General features: G+C 39.5%; 1 protein-coding gene across 1 annotated transcript in view; it reads left to right on the top strand.

The window, feature by feature from the left end:
* Window positions 1–3,048, top strand: part of LOC149244453 (uncharacterized) — a 202,861-nt gene extending 199,813 nt beyond the window's left edge. The window contains exon 3 of the mRNA XM_089368006.1: window positions 1,974–3,048. Coding sequence (XP_089224132.1) covers window positions 1,974–2,359 — 386 coding nt within the window. The 3' untranslated portion in view covers window positions 2,360–3,048. The remainder of the gene's footprint in view (window positions 1–1,973) is intronic.
* The last annotated feature ends 12,245 nt before the right edge of the window (window positions 3,049–15,293 follow it).

The following is a 15,293-nucleotide window of genomic DNA, read 5'->3' as shown; positions in this document are numbered from 1 at the left end:
GATAAGATGCTTTCAGGACCCTTGCCCTTTTTTTGCCGATTTTTCAACACTGCTTTATGCGTTGTTCTTTACAAGCATACATGTCTCACTGATTTGAAAAAAGTAAAAGGACACTTGTTAATGATTTGACACTAAGTGAAGAATACAAGGGATGGATTTTATTGTTGCCATATTGTTGCTCTTACTGTTGTAAAAAGTACTTTTAGATCTGGCTCTTGGCTGATACGTTGCTCTTCAAAAATCCTTGAAACTCATTCTTTTGGTTTGGTATTTTTTCTCCTTGAATTGCCAGTAAGTTTATGCTGTTTGGACTTGAAACATTGTAGGACCCTTGCCTTTTTTTTGCCGATTTTTCAACACTGCTTTATGCGTTGTTCTTTACAAGCATACATGTCTCACTGATTTGACAAAAGTAAAAGGACACTTGTTAATGATTTGACATTAAGTGAAGAATACAAGGGATTGATTTTATTGTTGCCATATTGTTACTCTTACTGTTGTAAAGAGTATTTTTAGATCTGGCTATTGGCTGATACGTTGCTCTCAAAAAAACATTGAAACTCATTCTTTTGGTTTGGTATTTTTTCTCCTTGAATTGCCAGTAAGTTTATGCTGTTTGGGATTGAAACATTGTAGTTTTTCTGCTATTGTTTTTTACCTTGTTTTACAGTAGCCCTAAGGCTGAGAATCATAGGGCTAAGATCCAAGAGTCCTTCCAGGTTGAAGGTGAAATTTCTATTTTGAATTCCAAGAATATTTTTCACAAGGACTCCCCAAGAAAAAATTATCCTTTTTATAACTATAAAAGGTTGGTTTTGGAAAGAACCCTATACGAGAAACTAGTAGGCAACATCTTCTCATATCTTCCCTCAATGATGCTGTGTACATCAAAGTGAAGGTGGGAGTCATTATCTCTCCATAAATGGCAATTGTCCATAGACGATTCCTTGGCTTCCTCTAAACTGCACAAGGAAGATATGTCTCTTGGATACTCCTTTTCAAATGTCTCCGAAGTGCCAACCTTTAGATTGCTTCACATGTTTCCTGCAGTTACTGTTTTTGTAGTCGATTATAGTTATGAACTATTTCAAGGTATGAATTATAATTCAACCTGTGAATTATCCTGTGATGCCTTAGAAATTTTTTCAACTTCAAATAACTACTTGTTATGTGCTTCATACTCAGCATATTCAAGAAAACTTCCAAGAAGCCCGACCTCCAAGAAGAGCTACTTCCACATGATTGGCATATAAACCTGGTTATGCCCTAATGATGGGGGCATAACCAGGTTTATAAGTGGAATGTCCCCAATATTTCACTCTTTTATGTGTGAGAGAACCAGGGTTTTGAAGAAGTCGCACTTTCAATAGACCTCCTTTGCTAGGTAGGATTTGTGGGCGGTGATTCGTAAGGGTTGTAGCATGTTGAATATTGTTGAATATTGTTCAGAAGTATATCATATAATATACAAAATTGAAACCCCATGAGTCTTCTGTCAAATGGCATTGGACTGGCCGCAATCTGTCTCCTGTTAAACGGTGTTGGTGTCTAGCTGCAAGCTGGTTGCTTTGACAAAAGAAGATATCTTTTGTCCAAGCACCCAGATTTAGGAATAGCATCCCAAAAAATCACCCACCGATTTTTTCATCTATCATTATGTGTCAAGGAGAATCTAAATGTCCAGCGTTGCTTTCTGTGGCATCTACGATAAACATTTAACCACACGACCAACCATGTGTGTTGTTTGTTACTCTTCTAGTTTTTTGCAATATGTACATGATATTAACTAGTGGATGTCTTATATTTATTTGTTTTCAGTTGATTATGATGTATGAGTAAAAGTTGCTTACAGGAGAAGTATACTGTAACATGTTAAGCCAGGGAATTTCTTTGCAGTCTTAGGAGCTATTCAGATGAATGAGATAACCATGTACAAGATAATAGTTTCTTACTCCAGTCATATATGGATGCAGCATCGAATGTAGCCCAAGAAAAAAATATCGAAGAAGAAGCCAAAGGAGAGTTTGAAAGCAAACCATCTGAGCCTGTTCTTGCTGACAGCAAAATAACAAAAAAGCGTAAGGCCAAAAAGGAGAAGCCCAAGGAACAAGAGGTTGCCACTACCGTGATTGGTAATAAACAGGAGCAAGCAGTTCAAATTAAGGAAGAAACAAATCAGGTTGTTACAGATCCAAAGGCAGTGCTCAAGAAACTAGCTTCTCATCCGAAAAAGAAGTCTGGTAAAGAATCCGATGTAGCTGCCAAGGCTGCGGCAGCTGAAGCAGCTGCAAGAGCAGCAAAACAAGCTGCTGCCAAGAAAAAAGACAGAATGCACTACAATCAACACCCTCCCAAGTAAAAACTGAAAAGCACTTCTAGGGAAAGGTCCTCTCAATGCTCTAACGCCCGCACCAGATATGGACCGAACTGTCTCACGACATTCTGAACCCAGGTCACGTACCGCTTTAATGGGGTAAATGAGATGATATTTTTAGGGCCAGAGTTCATTTGATGGCTGGTACCTACAGGCGAGCTAATTCTTAAAGAGTATCGATATTGTTGCTGTTGTTAAGGGCAGTGGAACAATAGTTTTTTTGCACCTTGAAGATTGTTCCAGAAATAAAAACTTTTCTGGTTCCTATGTTCAATAGGATTTTGGCATTCAAAAAAAAAGTTTCGTAGAACTTGAATAGATGATTTTTCCAAATAGATTACAAATATGTAAACGTGTCAATAATTTATTCTGCTCCATGGAAAGAACGTAGGCTAAATAGCATGCAAACACAACAACTTCTGGGCATGATTTTTGCGAATACTCTGAAACGAGTTTGATCGAATCTATAGTATCACATTTTGGTTTGCCCAATGCATAAGTCTGTTGACATAGAGCTCATTTTATTTTTAATTTTTTCCGCCCTTTTGAAAGTGGTGATATGCTAAATGTTCTAAAAGGAGCATAGGGTAAACAGCAGACAAAACGCAACAATTTCTCGATATGATTTCGGCGCGATTCTGTCTGGGGATGGATATGGTTTAAATAAGCACTATGATATGCTCATTCTACATTATGATGCATATCACATCATAATGTAGATTGAAATCTCTACAGAGAGATATGTTAATGTAACATGATACTGAATACAGGGAAGGATGATCATATTAATTTGGTGATTTTAATCTGAAGGAAGGGTTATCATATTAATTTGGGGATTTTAACTTGACGTCGGTGTAGGTTGAAAAAACTTCCGTGTAGGAAAATGTCTTACAAAGTATTTCTGTATTATCATTATTATTGTCATTAATTCATGACATAGTTGTTAAGAAAATTAATTTGGAATGAAATTTCAAGATAGAGATATTAAAAATAATTTAGGAGAATATGATGTTGAAATCATCAACAAGTGCGTAGGAGCAGTAGCTAGTATTGTACAGTAGTTAGTACCTGTAACTTAGTTTAAATATAGCTAAATTAAAGTAAAATATTGAGTGCTAAATTAAAGTAAAATATTGAGTTCAAATATAGCTAAATTAAAAGTAAAAAGCAATAAAAAAGCTCTAAAGCTTAGTTTAAATATAGTTAAATTAAAAGTAAAAAGAAATAATAAACTAAAATGTCATGATTGTACTCTTAAAATAGAGCGTAACTTAGTTTAAATATAGCTAAATTAAAGTAAAAAACTGAGTTTAAATATAACTAGATTAAAAGTAAAAAGAAATAAATTAAAAGTAAAAAGAAATAAAAAATTAAAATCGCATGATTGTACTCTATTAAAATAGTTTAAAATAGCGTTTTAATGGTACTTAACCTTATAAAAAACTATTAAAAATGATTAGTTAGTTTATATTTTTAAAATGATTAGTTAGTTTATATTTTTAATAAAATGTTGTCGAACATGTTAATAATATAATGCTATGTTTCCCGGGTTCGCGAACCCGGGTGTCCCGCCCCTATCTTGGCGGTAGTCTTTCCATTGCTCATAGGTAGGTGCGACATCACCACCCAATTTCTTTTCACTTCACTAAGCATTCATCATTCATTTTACACAGCAGAAACATTCATCTTTAACTTCATTCACATATAAAAGTATAGAAGTACAATTAATCTTGAAGGGAGGGGCAACTCCCTGATAAGAGCTTGCCCACAATATAATATAACAGTATAATTTACAGTTTCATATACAAGCCAACCTTTCAAGGCAAATCCAAAATATACCTTGGCCAAAAATGCCAAACTGCAATTTTCAGAATTCTGCCCAAGCTGTCGTTCAGCTCGGCTTCACTATCGTGTAGCCTTTCCTGTTTCAACATTCAGGGCAGTCCACCCTGTCGTGTGGCCTTGCCCACTCTACTCGTCGCAACATCTCTGCGTGCTCGAGTCACTATGCACGCTCCACCCAGCTCTGTCGTGTCACCCGATCTGCGGGTCGTGTTAACTCCACCCAACACCCGCTCGTGCCTTACCACTACCTGACTCTCTGTTTAACTCTACTCGACTGTTATGTTGCCCGGCTTACGGGTTGTGCAGACTTGCCCAAGCTCGGGTCGCTAGCTTGCCCGACTCCCTGCTCGCCCGAACCACTCATTCGTTCACTTACCCGAACTCTGTGCTCCACTCGATTGTTTACTCGACTGTAGTGTTATTGCGGGCAGACCCGCCCTCGTTGCAACCTGATACACCCGACCTGTGGTTTCGTTCGGCCCTTGAACTTGCGCCTTCGTCTGGTTCCTCGCCTTGGTGCTTTGGCCTGTTCACCTACCTGCACCTCGGCCTCCTCTACCTGCACCTCGGCCTCCTCTTATGTTTGCACTCCCCTTTACCTCCAATGCTTGGAAGTATGTTTATGCTTGTTTGTTGATGATCTTTCTCCCACCATGCATCCTCCTACTTATACACTTCGCCATGGTTATAACGTGGATCGGCCTGCCCAAGCCGGCCGCCCAAGTTTACTGTTCATGCTACCAACTCATGTCGGCCCGTCCCCTCATGTCGGCCCATCGGGTCCACCCACCTAACCTCTCACCGTATAAGGTTGCCACCATTAGTTTCCACACAACGAAATTTTGTCTTCTTCATTGGCTCGTTGCATGCTAACTCGTCCCATCGTCGCATGTTCGTTGCACACAACTCATCTGCTTGTCGCATGTTCGGGTGCAGGCCGACCTCCCAAGTTTACTGTTCATGCCACCAACTCATGTCGGTCTGTCTCCTCATGTTAGCCCGTCGGGTCCACCTACCTAACCTCTCACCGTATAAGGTTGCCACCATTAGTTTCCACACTTAGCAAAATTTTGTCTTCTTCGTTGGCTCGTTGCACGCCAACTCATCCCATCGTCGCATGTTCGTTGCACACGATTCATCTGCTTGTCGCATGTTCGTTGCACCCGTCTCGTCTGCTCACCGACTCGTCGCATTTAATCGAGGGCGCGTCGCACGTCGTACACACAACTCATGTGCGTGACATACTCCCCCACTCTAAACGATTGTCGTCCTCGACAACATCCATCATCCATTGTCGCAAAGTATCCCTAGGTCCAACATCCAAAGAATGCCCATACTGCTTACCTCTGCTCCAATGTCACATAAACTATCAAGTCTATGTTTCCATAAACAGGAAGTATCCTTGATCCATGACTTCATTTAGTCCATATCTATTGCAAACATCCCTGCAACATATATATCACATCTGACTCCATCATGTACCGTTGTCATGTGAACCACTACATAATACTCCATCCAACACAACATCTCTGTCGTAACCAAGACATCCATATGACATAAACTCGGTGCATTGCATGCCCCCATGTCATCAAACTAGTTGGGTAGCTAATCCAACCCTAATGCTCAACTTATGAGAATGTACTTTCTCATGCCACCATTGGTTGTTTCTCAACATTCTGTCACAATCTCAACTTGATCAAGAATCCGTCCAAGTGTAAAATAAGCCATGCTCAGGTCCATGTTATACCCATATCATCTGCAACATGTTGCCCATGATGCTAATGCCAATGTGCTTCTATGTAGTCGCATTCATCCAAGCATTATCAACCTGTCAAAGAAAGAAGCCTCATCTCCAAGGCCCCTTGTAAAGGCAGTGCAGTCCTCCTAAAGATCAAGGCCCTGCACACACCTACCTCCAAGGTTGTCTATCGAGAAAGGAGGGCCAAGAAGTTTCCTCCTTGACTCTCATCCACCCATGTGTCTGATTGATGTTGTGTCCTCAAGTACTTGTGCACAACTTCAACCTCCTCATGTGTACAACCAAGCTTCTCAAGCTTGTCTTTTGTCAACTGAAAGTCATATATGCCCATGGCATACCTGCAAAACTCCACTATGCCAATTGGATCTCTACCTGTATAATCTTCCCCAACCACTGTCACTGAAGAAGTATTCAAACTTCCTCCATCTATAACTCCATGGTGAATACCTTTTGTAGAAGATGCATCTGTCAAGTGCTTCAAGATGTGTGAAATTGACTTTCCACCTTCATCTTTTCTTCTAGCTCTTGCAACGAAGTCAACTAACTTCCTCTCCTTCATTGTTTGAGTCATACATCCAAGTCCTCTTTGCTCCACATGATCATGCTTCACATTCAGATCCTTTGGATACAAAGTCATAGAAGCCATCCTTGGTCTATATCCCAAGCAACTCCTTCTATTCATCGGAACCATCATAGTTTTCCCTTCAGCTATAATCAAGAGAATGTCTCGGTCCACCATTGGTATGGCTTGTGCAACCTTCAAAAAGTCTTGCCCCAACACCATAGTATGATCATCCAAGTCAACGATCCTCAAGTCCAACTTTCCAAACCATGAACCCACTCTCACCTGAGTGTCCTTCAATACACTAGTCACAACTTTCATGGTAGAGTTCACTGCTTTGAAAGCACTCCACTCTCTTCCCACTTCAGCTTTCTTCCCAAAAGATTTTGCTGCTTTCCTACTAAGGAAGCTATGAGTAGCGCCTATATCTACCAATGCAGCAAACCTCTTGCTATGTACTGTTACCTACACAAAATTCAGCTTCAAGGCATTTCCATCCTCTTTAGGCTTAATCGTGTGTCTTACTTTAGCAACCTTCTTCAATAATTCGACCTCATAAGAGTCTTTCAACCTATGCTTCAACCTGACTTCCTTCTTAAGGTACTTCAACTCCTTTCTTGGTTCATCTAAGCAATTCGACCCTGGCTCAGCTTGAGTTCCTTCAAGCTTGTCCTCCATCGCACCCTGCTTAAGTGTACCAATCAAGTACACATTGACCCCTTTCATTCTAAGTGAACCAATCTTCTGAACATATTGCTTCATGTCTTGGTGATAGTCCCCAAGTCTGTCAATATAATCGAGCTCATCTTGCTCTATCACAACGGGCTTCCTACCAAGAAAGTCCTTCTTAATTTCGTCCTCAAGTTCCTTGACTTTTGTCTATGCCATGTGTTAATCTAGGTTGTCATTTATGTCAATATGGAAGTGTTAGTGATGTAAAATTCTTTGATACATGATTGCCCATTGATCATAATGCTCATAGTGATGAAAGTTTGATATATGATGAGATGATGAGATGGAGGACCCAAGTGGATTTAATATATATATACAGACATAATAGAAACAATGGAACCGAGGAGGAAATATATCTGAAGCCATCAGAAGAGAAAGAGAAAGAGTAAAGAGGAGAAGCCATGAAGCAAAAGAATAAGAGGAACAATTCATCAGAAGCCATCAAGGAAGCAGGTTATCGCATATGCCCAAGGGTAAGTGCTATCGGAAGAACAAAGAGCAGCAATGATATCAGAGGAGTAAAGAAGAAAAAATTGGAGGAGCCATATTGGAAGTATCGCATGTAATATATGCCCAAGAAGAATCGATAGGAAGAAAACAACATAAGAGCATAAACAAAGTTATCAGAGAAATCGTATCAGCAGTATATAATATCAGCGTTTTCTATCATATTAAGTTATGTAAACACTGCTCAAACCCCCGATTGCAATAAAATGGATTCAAGAAATGAACGATGAAGATCAAACCCAAGTGCTTGCGGAAGGTGAATCGCGGAAATTGATCTAGATCGTCAGATCAACAGATCCGTTAGATCGACGGATATTAATGGTGGAAGAAGAATGGCGGAGGAATAGATTTGGATCGTCAAATCGACAGATATGTTAGATCGATGGTGATTAGTAATTGCGGGGGTAGGAAAGTACGGATTTCCTTTATTGTGGCTGAAGTCCCGCACTCAATCCTAGCGGTCGATCTCATATTCAACTCTTAGATCACAGTGAACAGTGGGGGTTAAGGCTATTTTAATCCATGTGCCAGTCGAAGTCCCGCAAACCATAGATTTCGAGATAATATGCGGACCCAATCAATGTATGGTAACAACCCTGATGTAATATCGCATCCGCCTATCAAAACTTTCATATCGCAGGTTATAAAGGGTTGTCACATTAAAAACTGCAATTGCGATATTATTGCAGACCTGACTACAACACTATAACATAACTTAATGTAATATCGCATCCGTTGAATCGCAAGTTTCAAAGGATGACGTGTAAAACCTCCAATTGCGATAATATTGTGGACCCGATGGATTCATTAAAAACAATTCATTGAATATCGCATCCACTCCATCGGAAGACAGAGCATGTGCACACTTGTAAAACCTCCAATTTTTATGAAGTTGCGATTGCGGGATTAAAGGAATGACTCCGATTCTCATGAAATTGTGATTGTGGGATTAAAGGTGATGACGTGGCATGTGGGACCTCCATGTGGGTATAGTAGCTCTTATATGGTTTCCGTGAATAATCAAGTCTATGGATAAAAGACTCTTCGATATATATTTTTAATATACAAGTCGGCCTCCCTCCAATAGACGTGTCCTTTGGTCATTGGTGAAACTCGTATAAAAATGAGTTAAAATGCTTCAGTTCTGAGTATCTATCTCGGGCATAAAAATAGAGCATAAAGAAGTTCACAACTCGTGAACTTGAAGAGACAGAGGAAGCCGAAGGTCAAGCAAGCGAAAAAGGAAGCCAAAGCTTGAGTGAACGAAGGTGGAAGCCAAAGGTCGAGCGAGTGGAGAAGGAAGCCGAAAGGTCCAGCGGAAGACAAAAGAAGCCAAAGTTCAAGCGAATGAAAGTGGAAGTTGAAGGTCGAGCGAGCGAAGAAGGAAGCCGAAAGGTCCAGCGGAAGAAGAAGGAAGCCGAAGGTCGAACATTCTGTTGATTGGGTTATTTATTGAAAAGCTCGGACCTGTGTTTGACAATGATTTAGATAACAGTTCAAAAGGACGCTCTGCAGATCTAAGAAGATTATCTGAGTATGAACAGGGTTGTTTTTAATTGAACGCACAATATGAAACCGTGACAGTCACTTCTCTAAAGAAGTCACTCCTAAAGTAGTTACTCCTGAAGCAGTGACTCCTGAAGCATTTACCGTGACAGTGAGAACAGAGGCTTGAAACAGAGAGTTGTTTTTGCACAGAGCTTAGTGCAGTTCATTGCAGACACATTGAAGTTGTGTGAAGACTATTGTATATCATGATGGCTATTTGAAATCATCATGAGGTAACTTTGCATACTCTATTTGGGCAATATGAAGACGGGTTGTCATTGATGTAGCAGTGAAGTTGTAGATTGGCATAACACAGTGAAAAAGATTTTGAGCACAATGTAATACAATCAAAACATTTTTTGACAAAATAGGGTCGGAGCCCTTGGGGTTGGTGCCTCAAAATTGGAAGGATTGGTGTCCTTGGAGTTGGTGCTCCTAAATCCAAGGTTGGTGCCTTGACAAGATAGGGTCAGAGCCCTTAGGGTTGGTGCCTCAAAATTGGAAGGATTGGTGTCTTTGGAGTTGGTGCTCCTAAACACGAGATTGGTGCCTTGAGAAGATAGGGTTGGTGCCCTAGAGGTTGGAGCCCCACAAAAGACCAAGTGGGTGCTTGGCAACAAGTTGGAGCCTTATATATATTGTACCTGATTTATTGTAAAGATTATATTAATAAAAGCATTTATTCCTATTGTTCATTTTGTGTTCTAAATATAAATTATTTAACTGGTAAAAATAGCAATTGAAAAAAAACACTGATTCACCCCCCCCTCTTAGTATTTCCAACAGTTGGTATCGGAGCCAGTGCCTTCACTCAAATCCTAACAGCTTGAAGGTTGATCATTAGAACACAAATGGCGAAGCCAAGGAAGAAAGTCTCCAATCCTCATAAAGGTGTGTCTCCCTCTACCACTAAAATAAAAGTCAATCAATTTGTGAAGGCTCCATGGTTCAATGGAAACTTTGATATATGTGAAGCAAGAATGAGGAATTTCTTAAAGACTCAAGGCATTGAAGTTTGGAAATCGGTGATTGTTGATAGCATGATGGATGGGGAATCCAAGGAACATAATACAAGAGCAATGAAGCAATCTTGAATGGGCTACCAAATTCTATAAAGAACAATTTAGGAAAATGTTCGTCAATGAAGGGTATATGGGGCAAATTTCATGACCTTCACTCAAACAGAGCATTGACCATGACCACTAGTCAAGAAGATGATGGAAACCAAGAAGGAAATCCAGAACCTATCATAGACACTAAAAATGAGAATGATGACATCAAGACTAAAGAAGACCTAGAAGATAAATAGAATGAAAAAGATTTTGAAGAAGATCTCCTCACTAAACTTATGCTGCCATGGAAGAGATTATCAATTTAAAAAAGGAAAATGAGGAACTTAATAAGAAAGCACTAGTTGGTGACCAAGACCAAACAAGGAAGAAAGTTGACCTTGTCAAGCTTCAAGTACAAGAAAGGGATGAAGAGCTTTCCAAGCTTAAGAAGGAATTTCATCAAAACAAAAGAAAGCATCATGAAGAAGTCATATCCATGACAAATCAATTAGATAAAGCAAAGAAACGAGAAGATAACTTGTCAAGCCACCTTGAACAAATACACCAGAGCTTGAACAAACTTGAAGCAGAGATTGGTCAATACAAGGAAGAGGTCTCCTCTCTTAGATCACAACTAGAAGAAGCAAGGAAACAAGCACAAGGAGCTGAGAAGACAATGGAATCATTGGCAATCATAGAAGGACAGGTTGATGAAGCAGAAAATGAGAGAAACACCATGATATGTCAACTAAAAGCAAAGGATGGAGAAATCTTCAAATTAAAATCTGACATCAACCTTCTCAAGGCCGAAACATGTAAAGCTACAAGGATCAAGGAAGAAATGGAGAGAAATCTAGCAAAGGAAAATGAAGAAATCTTCAAAATGAAGTTAGATATCATCTCCCTTAAATTAGAAGCAAATGAAGCAATACATATTAAGGAAGAGATTGAGAAACAACTTGCTAAGAAGAATAATGATTGCGAAAGATTGAAAGAAGAGATTGTCTCCCTCAGGAAAAAGGTTGAAGGAATGGACAAAACCTTGAAGAGCTCTCAAGCCTTGGATGACATGCTCAACCATCAAAGATCTCCATTTGATAAATCAGGTCTTGGCTATGAAGGTGAATCCTCAAGCAAGAATGATAATCCTTCAAACAACAAAGATGTGAGGAAGTCAAAAAGAAATGTTGATGCTCCCAGTTTCAGCAAAGGTAAAGATAAGAGTCAAGGCGATAATGAAGGAAGTTCTGTTCCAAGAAGAAAAGTAGATGTGGTCAAGGATGTGAGAAGCAATAATTATCATCAAAGGATCTCAAGGCAGAAAGACTTTAGAAGTACATCAAGGAAATCTCCATCTCCTAGGTACCAAAGTTTATTTCTTGGTTATTGTTATTCTTGTACAAACTTTGGACACATGGCAAAAGATTGTAGGGCTTATAATGATCCCCGTCAATCTCCTAGAAGCAATTTCTCAAGAAGTCGTGAATTCTTATTCATGAACAACATAGAATGCTTCAAGTGTCATAACATTGGTCATATGGCACGTCATTGTAACTTGATTTGGGCACCTTCTCAAGCTAGAACCATGCCAGAAAAGAAAGTTACACAAGTATGGAGAAGAAAGCAAATACAATCTGAAAATCTCCTGAACTTTCCAGCCAACAACACATATTGTTGACTTGATGAAGATATTCTTGATATTTCGAGTGTTTGATGATGGGATTCTGCTAAAAAGAGACCATGCGTACAGTTAGGGGGAGCTTGTTATTCTTGATCATTATTGCAGAAGCTGTCCGTGGAAGGGTCCTTATGAAATCCTTGATGAGCTATATTAACAATCATTCTTTGATAAAAATCATTTCTCAGGAGCACTCCATTGAAGAACATGATCTCTTAACTATTCTTTTGACTGTTGTTGAAGATGTTTTTCATTTGATCACAAAGTAGAAACTGGAGCAGCAGAGAAGGTAATCTAATACTAGAGAAATAGGGAAAATAACTATGTTGCTGTTATTATAGAAGTTTATGTATCGACTTAGGGATATAATGTGAGAACAGGTAAATTATGGACACAAATAGAGGAAACCTTCAAACAAACAGATACATCTGGGAATGAAGCTTGAATCAAGAGCAATTGGCAGCATCAAACATAATTGAAGCTTTGCAAAAAGTTGTCAATCAGTGAAGATAACTTCTAGAAACGTTTACTAGAACACAAGGAAAAATGGCTCATCAAAAGGACTATAGAAAGAAGAATGTTGCACAATTTAATATAGCTCAGTAAGCTATGAGACAACAATCCTTTTATCTTGAGTAAAAAGAAGAGCATCGCGACAGGGGGAGTAACATACCCATGAAGATCTACTATTCATAAAGAACGGAGGCAGTTCGACAGGGGGAGTCCCTCAACACCCCGTTTGCCATTGATGTCAAAGGGGGAGACATTGTTGAAAGGGAAAGAATATTGCCATCAATGACAAAGGGGGAGATTGCTAATCTAGGTTGTCATTGATGTTAATATGGAAGTGTTAGTGATGGAAAATTCTTTGATACATGATTGCCTATTGATGCCCATTGATCATAATGCTCATAGTAATGAAAGTTTGATATATGATGATATGATGAGATGGAGGACATAAGTGGATTGAAGATATATATACAGACATAATAGAAACAGTGGAATTGAGGAGGAAAGATATCGAAAGCCATCAGAAGAGAAAGAGTAAAGAGGAGAAACCATGAAGCCAAAGAATAAGAGGAAGAGTTCATCAGAAGCCATCAAGGAAGCAGGTTATCGCATATGCCCAAAGGTAAGTGCTATCGGAAGAACAAAGAGCAACAACGATATCAGAGGAGTAAAGAAGAAAACATTGGATGAGCCATGTTGGAAGTATCGCATGTAATATATTCCCAAGAAGAATCGATAGGAAGAAAACAGAGGAGGAGCATAAACAGAGTTATTGGAGAAATCGTATTAGGAGTATATAATATCGGTGTTTTCTATTATATTAAGTTATGTAAACACTGCGCAAACCCCCAATTGCAATATAATGGAGTCAAGAAATGAATGGTGGAGATCAAACCCAAGTGCTTGCAAAAGGTGAATCTCGGAAATTGATCTGGATCGTCATATCAACAAATCCGTTAGATCGACAGATATTAATGGCGGAAGAAGAATGGTGGAGGAATAGATTTGGATCGTTAGATCGACAGATTTGTTAGATCAACGGTGATTAGCAACTGCGAGGGTAGGAAAGTACAGATTTCCTTGATCGTGGCTGAAGTCCCGCACTCAATCCTAGCCGTCGATCTCATATTCAACTCTTAGATCACAGTCAATTGCAGGGATTAAGGCCGTTTTAATCCGTGTGCCAGTCGAAGTCCCACAAACCATAGATTGCGAGATAATATGCGGACCTGATCAGTGTATGGTAACAACCCTAATGTAATATCACATCCACCTATCAGAACTTTCATATCGCAAGTTATAAAGGGATGTCACATTAAAAACTGCGATTGCAATATTATTGCGGACCCAACTACAACACTATAACATAACTTAATGTAATATCACATTCGTTGAATCACAAGTTTCAAAGGGATGATGTGTAAAAACTTCGATTGCGATAATATTGTGGACCCGATGGATTCATTAAAAACAATTCATTGAATATCGCATCCTCTCCATCGGAAGACAGAGCATTGCACACTTGAAAACCCTTCGATATTTATGAAGTTGCGATTGTGGGATTAAAGGAATCACTCCGATTCTCATGAAATTGCGATTGTGAGATTAAAGGTGATGACGTGGCATGTGGGACCTCCATGTGGGTATAGCAGCTCTTATATGGTTTCCGTGAATAATCAAGTCTGTGGATAAAAGACTCTCTGATATATATATTTTAATATACAAGTTGGCCTCCCTCCAAGAGACGTGTCCTTTGGTCATTGGAGAAACTCATATAAAAACGAGTTAAAACGCTTCAATTATGAGTATCTATCTCGGGCATAAAAATAGAGCATAAAGAATTTCACAACTCGTGAACTTGAAGAGACAGAGGAAGCTGAAGGAACAGTAGAAAGAAAGCCAAAGGTCGAGCGAGCGAAAAAGGAAGCCAAAGGTTGAGCGAACGAAAGTGGAAGCCGAAGGTCGAGCGAGCGAATAAGTAAGCCGAAAGGTCCAATGAAAGAAAAGGAAGCAAAGGGTCGAGCGAATGAAAGTGGAAGCCGAAGGTCGAGCAAGTGAAGAAGGAAGCCGAAAGGTCCAACGGAAGAAGAAGGAAGTCGAAGGTCGAACATTCCGTTGACTGGGTTATTTATTGAAAAGCTCGGACCTGTGTCTGACAGTGATTTAGATAACAGTTCAAAAGGATGCTCTACAGATCTAAGAAGATTATTTGAGTATGAACAGGGTTGTTTTTAATTGAACGCACAATATGAAACTGCGACAGTCACTCCTCTAAAGAAGTCACTCCTGAAGCAGTTACTCCTGAAGCAGTCACTCCTGAAGCATTTACCGTGACAGTGAGAACAAAGGCTTGAAACAGAGAGTTGTTTTTGTGCAGAGCTTAGTGCAGTTCATTGTAGACACATTGAAGTTGTGTGAAGACTATTGTAGATCATGATGGCTATTTGAAATCATCATGAGGTAACTTTGCAAACTCTGTTTGGGAAATATGAAGAATTGTGAAGACTCCTTCATATGAAGACAGGTTGTCATTGATGTAGCGGTGAAGCTGTAGATTGACAGAACACAGTGAAGAAGATTTTGAGAGCAGTGTAATACAATCAAAACATTTCTTGACAAGATAGGGTCAGAGCCCTTGGGGTTGGTGCCTCAAAATTGGAAGGATCGGTGTCCTTGGAGTTGGTGCCTTGACAAGATATGGTCAGAGCCCTTGGGGTTGGTGCCTT

This window comes from Pinus tabuliformis, chromosome 8 (assembly GCF_031772625.1).
Source record: "Pinus tabuliformis cultivar Carrire ecotype Pingquan chromosome 8, CPIR1, whole genome shotgun sequence".
Taxonomy (NCBI): Eukaryota; Viridiplantae; Streptophyta; class Pinopsida; order Pinales; family Pinaceae; genus Pinus; species Pinus tabuliformis.
This window is presented reverse-complemented; position numbering and strand designations above follow the sequence as displayed.